Genomic DNA, 16,476 nt, shown 5'->3' with positions numbered 1-16,476 from the left:
GCTACCCGCTCGATGGTTGAGAAAACATCGGGCGCCTTGATGACGAAAATGGTATTTCGTAGGGGTGGGTACCGGTACAGAAAATTCAGGTCCAGGTACGGTTCAGGTCTAAAGGATCAGGTCCAGGTCAGGACCTGAACCTGGACCTGATTGTCTAAGAAAACTTGTGAATTGGCGATACACAAAACAATGGTCCATTTCGCGGCCAAGGATTCTGTTTAGCGACTTCCACTGGCGTTTTACAATCCTGGTTTCATGTAAACAACACTAACTTCGACTACGTTTCACTGTAGAAATGCGGTAGAAATGACTATCAACTCTCTTTTACTTCATCCTTGTAATATTCTTGTATTGGTAAGCCCCAAAACGCCTGCCGGTATATTCTGTTCATTTTCCAATCGGTCCAAAATCTGGACCACTACCATTTAGAGCTCACAGACTCGTCGGCTAGTCGGTTGTCATGGGGACAACCACACCATCGACATGCTTAAGAACTAGTTCTGTTGTAAATATACGTCAAACTACATCAAATTGCGGGTGTGTAATTGTCAGTTGGACATGATCGGAAGAAGAAGAAGATAGCTTCTACTTTAAACGTTTGGGCACCCGCCAAGGAGGAATATATGACCGTTGTTTTATCCTACAGGTACAGTTACAGACAGAGTAAGAGGTCTCTTCGAATTCACCAGAGAAACCTTCCTGTGCTAAAGATATTCTGCCTGGCTCGAGAGGAAAGACTGCATAAACACCTCAGGAAGGCCTTTCGTACTCAAAGTAGGGGAACATTTCGTGGCTTTGAAATATTAAACAGTAAATACATGAAGATGACTTCATGATGCAGAGAAGTTTTTTTTTTTTCTCATATCAGGCTACAGCACATAATTCTATGGATGTGTGAGGGGTGATCAATAATTAATGTGCTTCATCAAGAAGAAAGTTGCACACTTCAAATTTTTGGGCATAATTATGAATGAAACCATTTGCGCCGAATTTCAAATCATTGCAATTATCACCATGTCGACATCCAATACTAGGTACAAGAGAAGGGAGAAACATGAGCAGTTGAACTCTGACCTCAAGTGTGTGAAAGTCAGATACTCACTTCTTTCTAGTTGTAATTCGAAGGGATACCTCATCAAACATTTGACAATTTATTTGTAATTTCATGGCATGAGGAACACGATCCAGAGATGCAGCTCTGATCACAGTTCAACCTTGTTTTGCTTGCCACTTACCGACTGGTTTTGAAAAGGATGTCGACTGAAAAGTTGACAATGATCTAAAATTTAGTGATCTTGATGAAATACGTCACGCTATACAATCGTGTCTTTAACTTTGAGTTGTGCATCTTATTTCTTGGTGAGGCCTAGATGTTATTGATGATGATGAAGAAGAACTTTATTGTACGTTTTTGCTAACACAAGCTACGTATAGGTCAAGGTGATAAAGTTCTAAGTAGTTCTGAATAATCTAAGTACAAGTGCTAGTTCCCAATTATTTTGTACCAGGACAGGGAGTTCATCATGGGTAAAATGCTGCCGAGTGTGCTGATGTTCTTCCTGGTCATCCTTGGAACAGCAGAAGCTGCCTGCAGATGTCGTCCCTCCCCTTATGATTTCTGTGACTGCTGCTGTCGGGGCCTCACCAGCGTTCCACAGGACCTGCCCGCAAACATCATAACCCGGTGTACCGAAAGTGCGAAAAGGAACGAAAAGGAGCGAAAAGGAACGAAAAGGAACGAAAAGGAACGAAAAGGAGCGAAAAGGAACGAAAAGGAACGAAAAGGAGCGAAAAGGAACGAAAAGGAACGAAAAGGAACGAAAAGAACGAAGTATGAAGCAACTTGAAATAAAATCAATGGTAATGTAAGGCAACGGTAAACTGTGATCGGCAAATGCATATGAAACGGGCTTTACTTTGTCATTTTGCGGCTTGCTCCACGAAATTCCTATAGCCCCAATTGTTCAATGGAGGAATGGATATTGATGAGACCTATCTATGCATATCTATGCTCATGTACTTGTTAATGTGGCTATAACATTCCTTAGAATATCCATATTACATTTATATTACAAAATTTCACAAGAAGAAATGGATTATGTCGAGAACAATTGCGCATATTTTATCATAAAAAACCATGCTGTGTTGATATTGTTTAAACAAGAAAGCTTCTGAAAAAAGCTGGCCGGTGCGTATTTTGGAAAAAGCCTGGATGTTAAACAAAATCACACGAAAAAAAGTTTGTCAACATCGAATTACTGAATTGATCTTTTTTCTATTAAAAAAACACCACATGAGATTTGTCTAACAAAGAAAAAAATTTCAGCTTGTGGGGTTCGAACCCACCATCTACTGCGGGAGAAGCAAACTGTTCCATTGATACCGTGCTGTACACCGCTCGGCCACGCTGGCTCGATTACGCAATAGGGCGTATAGAATGGCTATTAGAAGGGTTTGGTTAAATTGTCCGATCCATGCATGCATCCAATGATCCATGCAAACGAAACGAAGAAAGACCCGCTTCTGCCGTCTCATAGCCGGTGCTTGCGCACCGGCAAAAATGCAATGCTACCAAAGTTACAATTATATTGCTCAATTTGTAAGAGCTTGACATTAGTGAAATATAGGTCGCAAGTTCGAACCCAGGGAAGTTGACGATCGGAAGTTCGAGCCCAGCATGTTGTGAATTCGTTTTCCTTCGTTTTTTCTCACACTTCCATTAATATTAATACAACGCCTTAAATTTGTTTTGCGACCAGGACATCTAAACCCGGCATTGGGATTTTTTTTCATCAGCGAGGGCCTGATGTCGATCGCAAGATGCAGACATTTATTTGTATTCATTATGACGGAAAGTTGTTGACAGAAATTTTATTTCCCAATATCCTTTGCATAAATTCTTCACGTTGGCGCCTTTCTTCCTGCCCAATTGATGAATACTCATGGTACAACTTGATGAAAGCTCCTTGGTACAATGTAAATATGTCTATCCTTTCACGGCTTTTCTTTCGTCGTGAACGAGCAAAAAGATATGTCTCCAGTCTCCAGAAAACAATGTTGTTGGCCATGTTGAAGGGAGCTGTCATGCTCTTGGGGCAGCAGTATATTAGCATATCTTTCCTGAACGGATTTCGCGGGTCATTTGCAAGCGGCGCTCCCATCTAGGGAGAACAGAAGCCACCCAAATACAACAACAACGCTACAATCTTGCCTCATTCTGAAAATGTATATTAATCGATATATATCTATCAGCCACTGAATTTTAGTCCTTACTTTCTTATATCATTTCCGTTTCTTTGTATTTCGCAGATCTTTAGAGAATAATTTAGCCACAAACACAACAGCCTTAAACAGCGCCGTAAAAAATTGATATTGCCAAATTCAGGGTGAAACAAAACACGTTTCATAGGCTACTAACGCCCGCAGTACCGTTTCCTTATATTCTCATTGATTTTATTTTAGTTTGCTTCATACTTCGTTCCTTTTCGTTCCTTTTCGTTCCTTTTCGTTCCTTTTCGTTCCTTTTCGTTCCTTTTCGTTCCTTTTCGCACTTTCGGTAGACCCTCATAACCTTGTATTTGGAACGTAACCAAATCACAAATTTAAGTCAGTCTGATTTCTCCCAGTATAGAAGACTGAGACATTTGATTATGTACAATAACAAAATATCTCAAATCAGCAGTCATGCATTCGCAAACCTGTCGGATTTGATTGTTTTGAATCTTAAGTCCAATCGCCTCACAACCCTCAGATCTGACATGTTTACAGGGCTTGGGAGGATACAGAGCCTTCTCCTAAACTATAATGACCTATCGGGAAATATTCAGGCTGGAATTTTTGACCCATTACCACAGTTGAGAGAATTTTGGCTAGGGTTCAACAAGATTCACTTGATCAGCCCAGAGAACTTTGCATCACTTCGCAATCTGCAGGATTTGTTTATTCTCAACAACAATCTCAGAACAATCCCCATCGCTGGACAAAATCTAACAGAGCTCACCCATCTATACCTAAACAATAACAATATCACCAATATTCCCACAGATGCATTTTCCAACCTGCCCAAATTACGTTCGCTCCGTCTTTCCTCAAACAGAATTTCAGCTATCATCAGCACAACTTTCAGGGGACTGGCAAACTTGAGGTATCTCTATCTCGATAACAACCAGATTTCAGAACTTCCCGACTATCTGTTCTTCGGCCTCTCTTACATGAGTATCATACGTTTCGGTGGGAATTCTGTCTCCAAAATGTACCCCGATACATTCACGGGAGTAGCGCATCTTCATGAGTTAAGTTTGTCAAGGAACAAAATGACAAGGTTTCCCACTGAAGAGTTGTCAGCGATTCAGTCAATCTCTAAACTTGACCTTCGGGATAACCTGATGTCAACGCTTCCCTTGGAAGCATATGCCATTCTGTCATCAATCTCTGACGTATTCATTGATAACAACCCCTGGCACTGTGACTGTAGGATGGTTCCTTTTAGGCTGAAGATGACAGGGTCACTTTCATTTGAAAACCAGATCAATTGTTCCCAACCTGACCAATTCCATGCGCAAACACTGATAGACATAAATCCTGAAGACCTGTCTTGTGTAAAACCAACAATCGTAAGATTTGAGAAGCCTGCACGTGGGGATAACTTTCTAATACAGGGGGAGACTCTCCGTTTGGTCTGTGAAGCTTCAGGAATCCCTTCACCAGATATCACAGTCATCCTCCCATCTGAACAGAACGCAACTGTTGAGTCAGGAGGGAGAGTGACTGTGGATGTGAATGGTATCATCACCATAACAGATGTTACTGCAGCAGATGCTGGTATGTACGTCTGCATCGCAGTAAATCATGTGGGCTCCACATTTGACATCTTCTCTGTCGTTGACCGTGAGTCGTCTCCAACTTTTTCCTTCCCCATGTTCGTGGTCTCTGTGAGCGGTGCAGTGGCTGGCACCCTTCTCATTGTTGCCGTCATCCTCACAGTCTGGTGCAAGACTTGCGCCAAGGCCCGTTCTGTGGGCCCAGACGCTACCGTTGTTTATAACAACACCAATGCCCGATCTACGATAGGCAGAGGTCATGGTACAAGGATCGCGTGGGCCCATCCCATGTAATTGGCTATAGAGAACCCCTTGAATTGAAAAGAAATCATCCACCAGTGACCACTTTTATCATTTGCAGTTTCTAGTGATAGACGACCATGGACGATATAGTTGTTCTCTTTTATGTAATAATCAGAACCCGAGTGTGTATATGTGTATTTAGTTACGAGAACAAAACTGAATCTGAATCCGAGAGGCTAATATACGTATCTTAATATCCAATGTGAAATCACCAGAAACATGATGTGCAAGAAATTTGAAAATGAATAAATAGCATTTTTTATGAAACAGTTTAGATTGAACTTCGTTGGCTTCTGTGTTAGGAATATCACAATTTTATAAAAATTCATCATTTACGCCGAAAAACTCCAGTTATTGACATTACAGCCAGTAGGACGCGATCTAGATGTAGCAGTCGGCTATTCATAGTGGTGATGAATTACTCTCCAAACAGAGGTTAGGCTCCGGCTTTTTTTTACGTTTTTAGTCGTTTTTTTCGGGCTTTCTATTGTGTCATGTTTCTTGAAGTCCGCCAGTCAGGTTTTGGCAATACAAGATACAATACAAAATAGAAATCCCGATAAAAACGACTAAAAACAGTCGGAGCCTACCCTCTGCTTGGAGAGCAGTGATGGATACAAGAGGCCAATGAGTCAACAACGGTCAAGTTTGCACTGCAGTTTCCATTTGATTCGCTAGAGGCCGCTACAGTACGGTCTTGGAAAAAGTGCACCTCCTTCCGCTCGCCTTCACTTCCATAATCATTGGTTCACAGCGAGTAAATCTTCTGGATGGCGTCCTTGTACTTAACGTTAATTGTAGGCTCCAAATTTAGTACAATGGGTAGAAAAATGGCTAAAATTCATACCGTAAATAAGTTTAAAAAGTTAGAGTTTGCCCATACATCTAAGATGCGTAGGGTGGCGCCCATCTCCACTTCGAAGCCCTTGGGCCACACATTTGTGCAAGTCACTACAGCAGGGGGCTGGTCCGCTGGTAGTGATGTGTGTTTAACTTCCATACTCTTCCTCATTAGTGCTGAGTGCTAAGCAGAGAAAGCAGCATGTACCATTTTTAAAGTCTTTGGTATGACTTGGTAAATGTTGAACAAAAATTGAAGCCACAAAACAAGTTACGCCACAGTTTGTTGTATTTCACATTAACAGTTGTTTTTATACAGTCTTGAACTGTAGATCGATCTCTTTGCTTCTGTTACAAACAAGTGATCTTAGTCAACATGAAAGAGTTTGGCATATAACTGTTGATGATTAACACAATACAGCATATTCAGCAACCCGGTTTATTACACTCTGTATATTGCAGTTAAGCCATGTTACGTAATTTCATGGTCTGTGTTTATATATTACCAGATGACCACTATCAATTAAAGACCAAAGTTGTTATTTGTTGTAGTTGCATACAACCATAAACCTGCTCCTTATGTACAAAAAGCGATGTCCACGTGAATGTAGGGGGCGCTTCGACGGGCAGCTACGGTGTTACATGCGCCACTCGCGCGACGCCTAAAATCCATCATTTTTCTGTCAACTTGTGTTTCTGAAAAAAAATATGGGTTATTCTAAATGTCCATAAAGACGTCTTAACCTGTTAAGTGAAATGTTCACTGCCTTTGAGCCTAATGTCCCGTTTATTTTCACATTTTACAAGTGGGTAATATATACCCCATCAGAGCCTAATCTGCAGTACCGCTCCCGGCCGTCCCCTGTAAGTCACTTAAACGACCGTCAAATTGCCAAATTTCGGTGTTTTCGGGAATGGGGAAATTGCAAAAGGCTCGCAAAGGGGTTTAAATTTTTAAGTCTTGTATGGCTTCATTTTCGAAAATGTGACCATCTAACACCGAGAATGATGATATTCAAGACATTCCACAAACAGAACGATGGGATTTGAGGCCAAAAATGATGAAAGCGTGAACTATGACTTTGGAAGCACCAGTCCTCCCATACAATCTACTATCTGATAGAAGACCAAAAGAAAATGATCTACTGTTTTATACTACATTCATCATGTTCTGATATCTTATTTCATCATCTAACTACGACATAATTGTAAATTTGTATACGTTCGTCTAAAAACACGAGTAGAGAGAAGAAGCATGTAAATTATAGACATAAGTAAAGCATAGCATAGCTTTCCCGTTATCCTATACAACTTATGGCATCAAGACCCAATGGGAAATAAACTTCATTGTCATCGTCATTGTTTAACTTCTTTGTAACCTTCTTTCCGAACAGAGTCTGAACAAAGAGGTAAATTTCTTCTTGAAAGCTATTGGCTGATATGTACAAAATTTACTATAGTGGTTAGTGTCATAATCTATCCATATCGAACTGGCACTTCTCTAGTATATAACTTTATCGGATACAATTTAACGTTACACATATTTCCTGTATTATTGAGGTCAAATTGTGCGGTTTGTATAGGAACGTCCAAATTGTGCACAAATTTCTATTGTTCAGTAATCTATGCTATAAAGCAAACCACAAGTGAACTCTGTGTACTAACTCCGAAAACGAGTTTAGAGAATACTGTCATTATTTAGACAAGATTTTGTCAATTTCGACATATTCCAAGCTAGCCGGGTGGCTTTCTTGAGAGATTAAGAACTTCTTTGGGATCTTAGGGTCTTGATTTAGACTTCGGACAGTTTGGACTGACCTCGACAGACAAAGATAGGGGGAAATATGGTCGAAAAATGTCTTGAAAACAACCTAAGTAATACTTTCGCCAATGGTTAAGCTAGAAGACTTTAACTCTACGTTACTCGTTTCAATCTCCTTTAGTCAAATTCTCTGGAGCTGCCACTTAGTAAGAAGGTGGGCCCGACATTTTGAGACACTACACTCAACGTAGTCACCTCGGAAGTCATCAGGCATCTATACGCTTGGATTAGACTGTGTCAAAAGTGGTACACTGCTGTCAAAACAATCTGTATAAGATTTGGCAATTTGACGGTCGTCTTAGTCACTTTTGAGGGGACGGCCGGGAGCGGTACTGCAGATTAGGCTTCCATAGGGTACATACCACCGAGTTGTAAAATGTGAAAATAGACAACACACAGGGCTAAAAGGCAGTGACCGCTGTCCCAAATAGGTTCAGACGTCTCCAGGCACATTTAGAATGAAAATTAATATGCATAAAACACGATGTGACATAGAAAGGGTTAATTCTATAACACCACAGTATGTGGCTCCGTAGCTGTCCGCAGAAGCGCCACCTATATTCATGTACACACCACTTTTTGTTCTTAATTAGGCCATGCTTAACCTCCAAGCAGATGCTACGGAAGCATAAGATACTGTAAATGCAGAAATGTTCGCGGTGGATGAATGTTCGTGGTTTTCGCGGTGACCACTTCACCGCGAACTTAAATCCACCGCGAACATTTTTCTATTATGGTATTAGACTGCAGTCTAACGTGTTACCGCGAAAAGTCCTTTTTCCCGCAACCGCGAAATTAAATCCCCGCGAACTTAAATGCATTTACAGTAGCATGAGATAGTATCTAAAGCTGGCAGAGGAGTGAAGCTGACTTAGGAGTGTGTTTCGCTACCGGGGATCTGCCTCCACTGAAACAGGGAGGGGTATTTCTATTCCATGGTGTTGCTGCTCCTCCCTGTTGCCATGTGCTAATGATTTTACGAGCGACTTACACAGGGACAAAGTCAGTGACCAGCACATGTCCTAGTTGGAAGTTAGCACCAAACAGGAAGGAGGGCAATTAGCGCTGCAAGCACACTTTGATTGGGAAACAATTGGATGTTAATAGCCTTTGCTCTAGCCGACTGGGGGCAGATTCTACATGGCAAATGGACGCCTCTTGGCCGACTACACTCCTTGGCCAGTTTGGTACTATTTCTTGCCATTGTAGGATCTCCTTGGAGATTATAGGCCATGCTGAGTAAATCTTATGGATGGTAAATCCTCTGGAGACTCTAAAACTAATGCGGGGGGGGGGGGATCCAGCAAAACAACATTGGTAAGCCATAGGACTAAAAAGCTGGTATTACGGAATGAACAACAGAACATAGTGTACCAAAAGAACTAGAAACAACACGTCTTTATTTGTAGGAGGCACATGTAGGTTGTCGAGTTCATCTTTGCAGACTCAGCTGAAGTATTCGATGTTAAATGTATTGACAAGAACGATCAAAGAAGTACACTATTGGTAGGTATATGTCTCCAAGAACTACGGATAATATATGCCTGGTTGTGATGAGAGTAAGTTTGACCAAGGGTTTGACAAAAGTATCACGTCTTGTGGGTCTTAACAATTTACGGGTCTTCGGTAACGCGTTTTGACCTAGCAGTAGCTGTTCCAACATTGTCAACATTTGCTATGATTTGTAATCATTTGTAATCAAAGTACTAGTATGTAACGTTACTGGTACAAACATACATGTCCTTGGTGCTGAACACTATCCAAATACAGGCAAACACACTTGTCCTTTGGACTTAACATCAGTCAAATATGATAAGATACTTCTGGCCTTGATGCTAAACGCACATCCATCCTAGGTACGTAGTCCCCTCAAAATGTAGGTAGATATACCTGTCCTTGGTGCTGAACGCCAGCAACCACTGTATAATACTGCCCTCTAGCGATTCATATATAAAGCGCAAGCAAATGCAAGAGCACGACATGCAGACCTGTCATGGGTGACTCATTGAGTGTTTGGGGCACATTTTTTAAACACTTTTAGGGGTTAAATGACGAAAGAGGACGTACTTTGCGGTATGTCAGTTATCAATATCACCTGCCCGCGCCAATAAGGACACCTAGCGATACTTTAGACGCCACTGAATGCTAAAAGTAGTTTACCTGCAATGATATCCGTAGTCGTTAGACGGAGCTTTTGAGCCGTGAGCGTATTCCATCGGTTCGACCAGATCATCAATCTTCAAGCTAATTCGTATATGTACAACGTTATCTTCCTGGGGCTATATGTTTCTGTATCTGCAATTTGCACATGCACACCTGACCACTTGTAGAATGATAAGAAAACGCGTCATTTATGGCCTAATATTATAGTAAGTGTATCCCATTGTTTTGGTCAAATTTCTTAAAATGTTAAATGCTGTATTTTCATTATTGGTCAAACTTCTTTAGACTACTTTAGGACCGTATTGCAATTTTTCATTTTCACTTGTCTATCAATAATTCTAACCCCAAAGTCAAGTTACTGTCGTCTAATGGAGCATAAATTAACAAAAAAAAGTTCCTTATAATAAGTTGAGATTAAAGTCACAGACAAGGCTAGTTCAGCTTCCCAGCTTTTATTCTCAAATCTTTTCACACAAAAAGTCAATTCAGTAGTGTCATGTACATGTACTCCTGTGTAGGAAAACTTTATACACCGGTGATATCAAAATGGGAAATTGTACAACATCCAGAGAATCTCACAACCATTGCAGAGTTTTGCAAACTCAATCAACTTCACAAATATACAGATTAGCCTCTCAATTGCCTGGAATCCATCCCTGTTGTATCTACTGGGTTTGCACTGTCCACTAAGGCTATTTGCAGACCCAGCAGCTATGATAGAGATGCATACCAGGCTAGTTATCAGCATACGTTATGTAAAATGTGCGATCAGTTGTCCCAATGCTACACAACTTTCTAACTTCTGTCCTTACACATAGCATTTTTATTTACAAAAGCTTGCTAAATTATCGTAAAAAAATGAAAACCCTAATGCTGATATTTTCTGTGTTTGATACTGAAGACAAGCTTCTTTACATTCTAGCTCACAAGTCTTTCTAATCAAAGACAGATTGACATCAACATGACAAGCTTTGGACTAATTTACATAGCTAAACGTTACAAAACAGCTCCTATTTAGCACCACTATGTTTAGATACAGTTTTGCTGTTATAGTTAATAACAGGCACACGTGGGTAGGTATGGCCAAGTTACAGTCAACCATCAGGTTATCACATGCATTATGGTATAATGGTGAGAATGTCCTTCAATTTTGCAAACTTATACAAGTGTTACACTGAACTTTACTTTACTGTAACAGCCATAAGATAGAGGAAACAAAGTCATTTTTGAAGCAATCAGTGACCATTTTATAACAATGCTTAAAATTGAAATTCCACCCTTGTAAACAGAGAGTAAATATACAATCACTTAACCTTCAGTTTGCTAAGGTAGCTTGGCACAGAATCTTTGGTTAAGGGGAAAGGTAGCATAGAGATGGTTTAATTCCAATTGGCTGCATCAAAAAATCACCAAACTTCCCCTCTTTAACCCTCACATCACACTGGGAAGTACTGAAAAGTGATGGATGCTACCTTAGCACAAGTTAGCAGCTAAATGGTTAACTGGAAAGATGCTGGATAAAAAGGCTCTCTATTCAAGACCAGTATCTGTGTACAATCACCAAATGGGTCAAATGAGACTACTTTGCTCAGGTTGCTGTGTTTTCACCTACATGTAAAATCTGTGTTTAGCACTTCCTTCACAAGCTCTGTTCCTGACAGCATCTGAACTAGTTAAGTCAAATTACTGAATTAAAATGGTGACAAAATTGTTCTTCCAAAATGTTGCATATTTGAGATATATAGACAAACATTGTCTCAGCCTTCTGAGATTAAAAATGAAAAAAATTCTCAGAGAATAGATGGGTGAAAACTACCCCTGAAATATGCATCAACAGTAACTACATTTTCAGTGGATGAAAAACCCTACTTGTGCTAAGATTGTCCATGGTAAGGCTATCTGATGTTGTCAGGTACATTTTTCACCCATCATTTCTAACAATTAAGATATCAAATGCATATTTATCCATGTAGTAGCTTCTACAAACCACAGTAAAACCAACATCATTATATACTGGAATGCAAAATGAAAATATCTCAAATATATTGCATTAGCCTTGTTTAAAACATATTTACAAGAAAAAAAACACTCAAACAACTTATCTTAACTTATCAAAACTTACACAAATGCTTTCAGCATATCCAAATAACAACAGACAAGTATACCTTTACAGAAATACAATCTGCCAGCAAAAATAACTAAAATACTGTATCATACAATGTCACTAATATATTCCAGTGGTCAAATGAACTTTAAAAAGTCCTATCTACAGTTATGTACTGTGTTGCCTTGTAGTAATTTATCATGTAACATTCAGGAGCTACAAATGTAAGCTGGAACATACAAAACTGCTCTAATGTCAATCCTATTCTAGCTTCGCTTGCTCTTTTGGTTGTTTCTCTGCAGAATAATCTCACTGGTATCTGTTGATATAGAAACAATTGGCATTTAAAAAAAGGTAGTCTCTTAGTCTTTTCAATGGTTAGGGGCAGTGGGTTGTTATCCACTGTGTCTAGCCATATGGTACAATATTGAAAGGTGTAGCCCAACCCTCTCTTCTCACCACCCTTAGTTTTACAGGTACCTCACCTACTGAAGTCAGGTATACCTACTTTTCACACCTGGGCAAAGAGTGAGGAAAGTTGTGTTAAATGCCTTTCCAGAGAGCACAATTTTGTAGCATGACAGGATATGAACCCAGGTCCTCTCGTTTCTGGGCCAAACATCCTGCATGACATTTGCCTCAAGCACGGGCGAAAGTTCTGATTGGTTCAGAGTCACATGGTCCTTGTTTTGGCATAGTAATGGGATTAAAGACAGAAATAGGTCCCCCATTGCAAGTGTTTCTCAGAAATGTTTGATTCCTGAAATAATGCGGGAAGTATAGAGACTCTCTTTCTCATTCTCTTGCATGTGGTGCGTAGAGCTGACTAAATAAGTAGGGAAGTAGGGACCAAACATTTAAATAGAGGGAAGGGGACAGACTATTCTGCATGGTAGCTATTGACTGAGCAAACTAGAGCTAGAATAGGACTCCAGGCCAATACAAAGGCAAGTCATCAAAAATATACTCTATAGTGGATCTGGATGTTGGATTGTCTATCTCTTCTTGCCGTCTCTGTGGTGCATTTTGAAGTGGACAGGCATGGCCTCCAGACTGCTGCCGCTCGCGCTGCCCGCGTAACTCCCAACCTCCTGCTGGGAGGACATGGCACGGGATCCCCGGCTCTCCCGCCCGCGCTCACGGTCCTTCCCGCGACCTGATGAGTTTCGCTGACCTCTGTATAAAAAAAAACAACAGTTACTAGTACACATTCTTTCAGCAAACACTTTTACAGAAACAAATCACAACTGTACATGTCTGTTTTCTCCTGTTAACTGCCCTATGGCTTTGCATTGCACAGTATGTAAACACATTTGTCAAAGTGTGCATGAACAGAAAGCTACATTCGATCTATTCATAAGAGCAAGGAACCCTGTGCTTTTTGACAAGTGTGGTGAAATCCAACGGTGCTGTAATACACCGTATGACTATGACTGACTGACTGACTGTGGTGAAATCTTCAACATGCTTGAGGTGTGGCTCTCCTCAAACATAGGACCACCAACTTTATGTTCCATACATTCAAGAAGATATATCCCTAAATATCCCTAAATGACACTATGCACAATGTACTCATTTTCACCTGAGTTGAATATTTAAGGACAGAGTTGAATATTAAAGTCAGAGCCTGCTAGGGATTCAAACCCAGAACAGCTCTGACCACAAGACCACCAGAGCTGTAAAGAATCAATAACTAATGTAAAAGTAAACATATTTTACATGAAATACTGTTGTACATGTACCGTGGATACTGTGGACCGGCGGTGGGTTTGGGGTTGATGAGATGCTCCAGTTTGTAGAAGTCTAGGAAAGTCCTGGCAACATTCCTGCCAAGCTTCATGTCTGTGGAAATGCTGTCAAGGTACTACAGAGGGCACATCTTGGACACAACATTCTACTATCCAAATCTTCATGGAACACCATCTGTGTTGGTAGGAATCATAGTACAAATTGCTAAACTTTCTTAGAACGGTAAGGTGTACAAAGATAAAATTTTCAATGATCAGCTTTCTTCAGGATCAAACATGACCAGTGACTTAAACGTAAACTCACGAGAGTTACAGACACATAATCTTATCCGTAATTTGAGTGAGGAGATTGGCGTAAAGTGCCTTTTCTAAAGGCACAACATGGCCGTGTGGCCTGTCAGGGACTTAATTCAGTGCCTGGTTAAATGTTGTCTGTACATCTGTAACAGATGATAGGGGTGGTGCCTATCTCCATTTCTGTAGCCCTTGGGCCACACATTTGTGCCATAGGGCCAGTCTGCCGGTAGTGATGTGTGCTTAACAGTCCCATACTCTTTCTCATCATTAATGCTGAGTGCCAAGCAGAGAAAGAGACATGTACCATTTCTTAAGTCTTTGGTATGACTCGGCCGGGGATGGAACTCACGACATACCAAATGCAAGGCAAACACTCTACCCACTAGCCATGGACCAGCCTCAGTACCTGGAACCTCTAGGTTATGAGTTAATGACCCTAACCACAAGGCCACTGTGCCACCTGTACAGTACAGTAAGGATACAGGCTTCCTCTGTGTAGGGGACTGGTACACTGGAGGAGTTGGTGAGGTAGCTGAAGAAGGAGACCTCCAGGGTGTAGCAGGAACAGTTGTCATCAAGAGCGCCACCTAGGAATCTGGAGGGAAAGTGCAGATACAATGAAACCAAATGTACAACTAACACAGACTACAGTACAAACATCCATAGAGTTGAGCAATCTAAAGAATGCTTTTTCAAGTACAAGGACAGTGACTTGAACAAAGATGGCAAAACAAATGGAACAGTTGTGTTTAAAAAAGTAGCCTATCATAAAAAGTAGAGTACCATGAAATTGGAAAAGATTCTTCATCATATGATATTTCAACATTTCCACAAAAGTAAAGACCAAATTTATTCCCTTCTAGAGAAAAGAGAAAGTGCAGAAGAGTATGCAATACATGGAGTAACTCAATAAATCAAGCCACACCAATATAGTTTGATAGCTGTCAGATTCATATATAACTTTTTTTTAAATTTGAAAACAAAATATAAAGATCACAATGTTACAGTGCCATATAAATATAAGTCATTCTCAAACTGCTCATATTTTGACAGCAACAGTTGAAGAAAGTCATTGTCTTCCAAGTTGCATCAAAAATTGAAAATTCATTGTTCGAAATCAGGACTGTCTCCAGGACTGGTCCCTCTGTCCTATGACAGAACTTTGTTTCTTGGGACAGACAAATTTTTTTCTACACCTTCCATTCAAAAATCCTGCAACTTACGACATGAAACTGGTGAAAATGACAGTTTTTACAAGGAAAACTAGAAAGTTAAACATGAGCACCCAAACAATGAATGGAACAAAACATCAATGCTGGAGACTGCCCTGTTTGAAATATCAAGTAGCACCAATTTTGTAGTTCCTGTGAAAGCATTTGGGTACATGAAAGGATGTGTGACTTCCTTCGGCAAAAATCTGAGAGCCAAGAATTTACATTGCTGTGGCTTAAAGACAGACCTCCTCCCTGTGCCAGCCTTCTCATCGTCCCTGTTGAAGGAAGTTTGTTCCTGCAAAGTGTGGGAATATATACACCAGGGATCAACCATGAATGGCTGAGGTTATACTAAAGGGGATGATCTCAAAAGTTGCCAGTTCAGATTTTGACATCTTTGTCTATGAAATGTCTCAGGAAATTTTGAGATCATCCCCAGTTTTAAATCTGATACTACAACGCAAAGGCAACCATCAACTTGTGGGAAAATTATCAAGGCTACTTTCAGTCAAAATATGGCCACATTTCAATAGTTTTGGGATGAAAAAGTGAATAGTTTCTAAAAGGTCACTTGGAAAATACATTTTTGGTTCCAACCCAGGTTAACAAATCATGAAGATTTAGAAACTGAATGTTTAAGTTTGCTTCAGAATCCAGTACACACTGCAGCCCACTTGCAGCCAATCACATCACGGCTTACAGTCATTAGGCAACGTGATTGGCTGGTGGCTTTCCCTCCAACAACAGAAGGGGGTGTATCTGATTGGCTGATGTACTATTGCAGTAAAAATTACATACCAAAGGCTTGTACAATCACATGCCATTGCTTGATAAATACAAGCAACAGGCCTAGCACAAGAAAATGCCCGTTTTAATTTAGACTTGACTCCTTTCCCAACAAGTTTTTGGCACCTTGACACAAAGTTTGAATCCTCTCACCTCCTGCCTGTGCCTGCCTTGACGGCATCTCTGTTGAAATTGGTGTTAGCCTGGAACACACAACACCAGCCAAGCACACACAGTTAGCACAACCCACGCCAAAAATTCAAACAAAAATCATAAAAAAATAGGAAAAAAAATCACTCCAAAAAAGCTCCTTTCTCAGCATGCTGCATATCAATCAAGCATCAAATCATTGAACTAAAAGAAATGGTTTGTAAAAAAT

The 16,476-nt window shown here is 40.4% G+C and overlaps 1 protein-coding gene across 4 annotated transcripts in view; it reads right to left on the bottom strand.

Annotated features, from left to right (window-relative positions):
* Positions 1–11,784: 11,784 nt before the first annotated feature.
* The window catches only part of LOC118431756 (cytosolic carboxypeptidase 6-like), an 84,883-nt gene continuing 80,191 nt past the window's right edge, over positions 11,785–16,476 (bottom strand). For all 4 annotated transcript variants that reach the window (XM_035843058.1, XM_035843059.1, XM_035843056.1 and 1 more), the window contains exons 11-14: positions 16,251–16,300; positions 14,580–14,692; positions 13,795–13,894; positions 11,785–13,228 (exon numbers count right to left, since the gene is read on the bottom strand). In XM_035843058.1, the coding sequence (XP_035698951.1) occupies positions 13,048–13,228; positions 13,795–13,894; positions 14,580–14,692; positions 16,251–16,300 (444 nt within the window). In that variant the 3' untranslated portion in view covers positions 11,785–13,047. The remainder of the gene's footprint in view (positions 13,229–13,794; positions 13,895–14,579; positions 14,693–16,250; positions 16,301–16,476) is intronic.

This window comes from Branchiostoma floridae, chromosome 15 (genome assembly GCF_000003815.2).
Source record: "Branchiostoma floridae strain S238N-H82 chromosome 15, Bfl_VNyyK, whole genome shotgun sequence".
Lineage (NCBI taxonomy): Eukaryota > Metazoa > Chordata > Leptocardii > Amphioxiformes > Branchiostomatidae > Branchiostoma > Branchiostoma floridae.
This window is presented reverse-complemented; position numbering and strand designations above follow the sequence as displayed.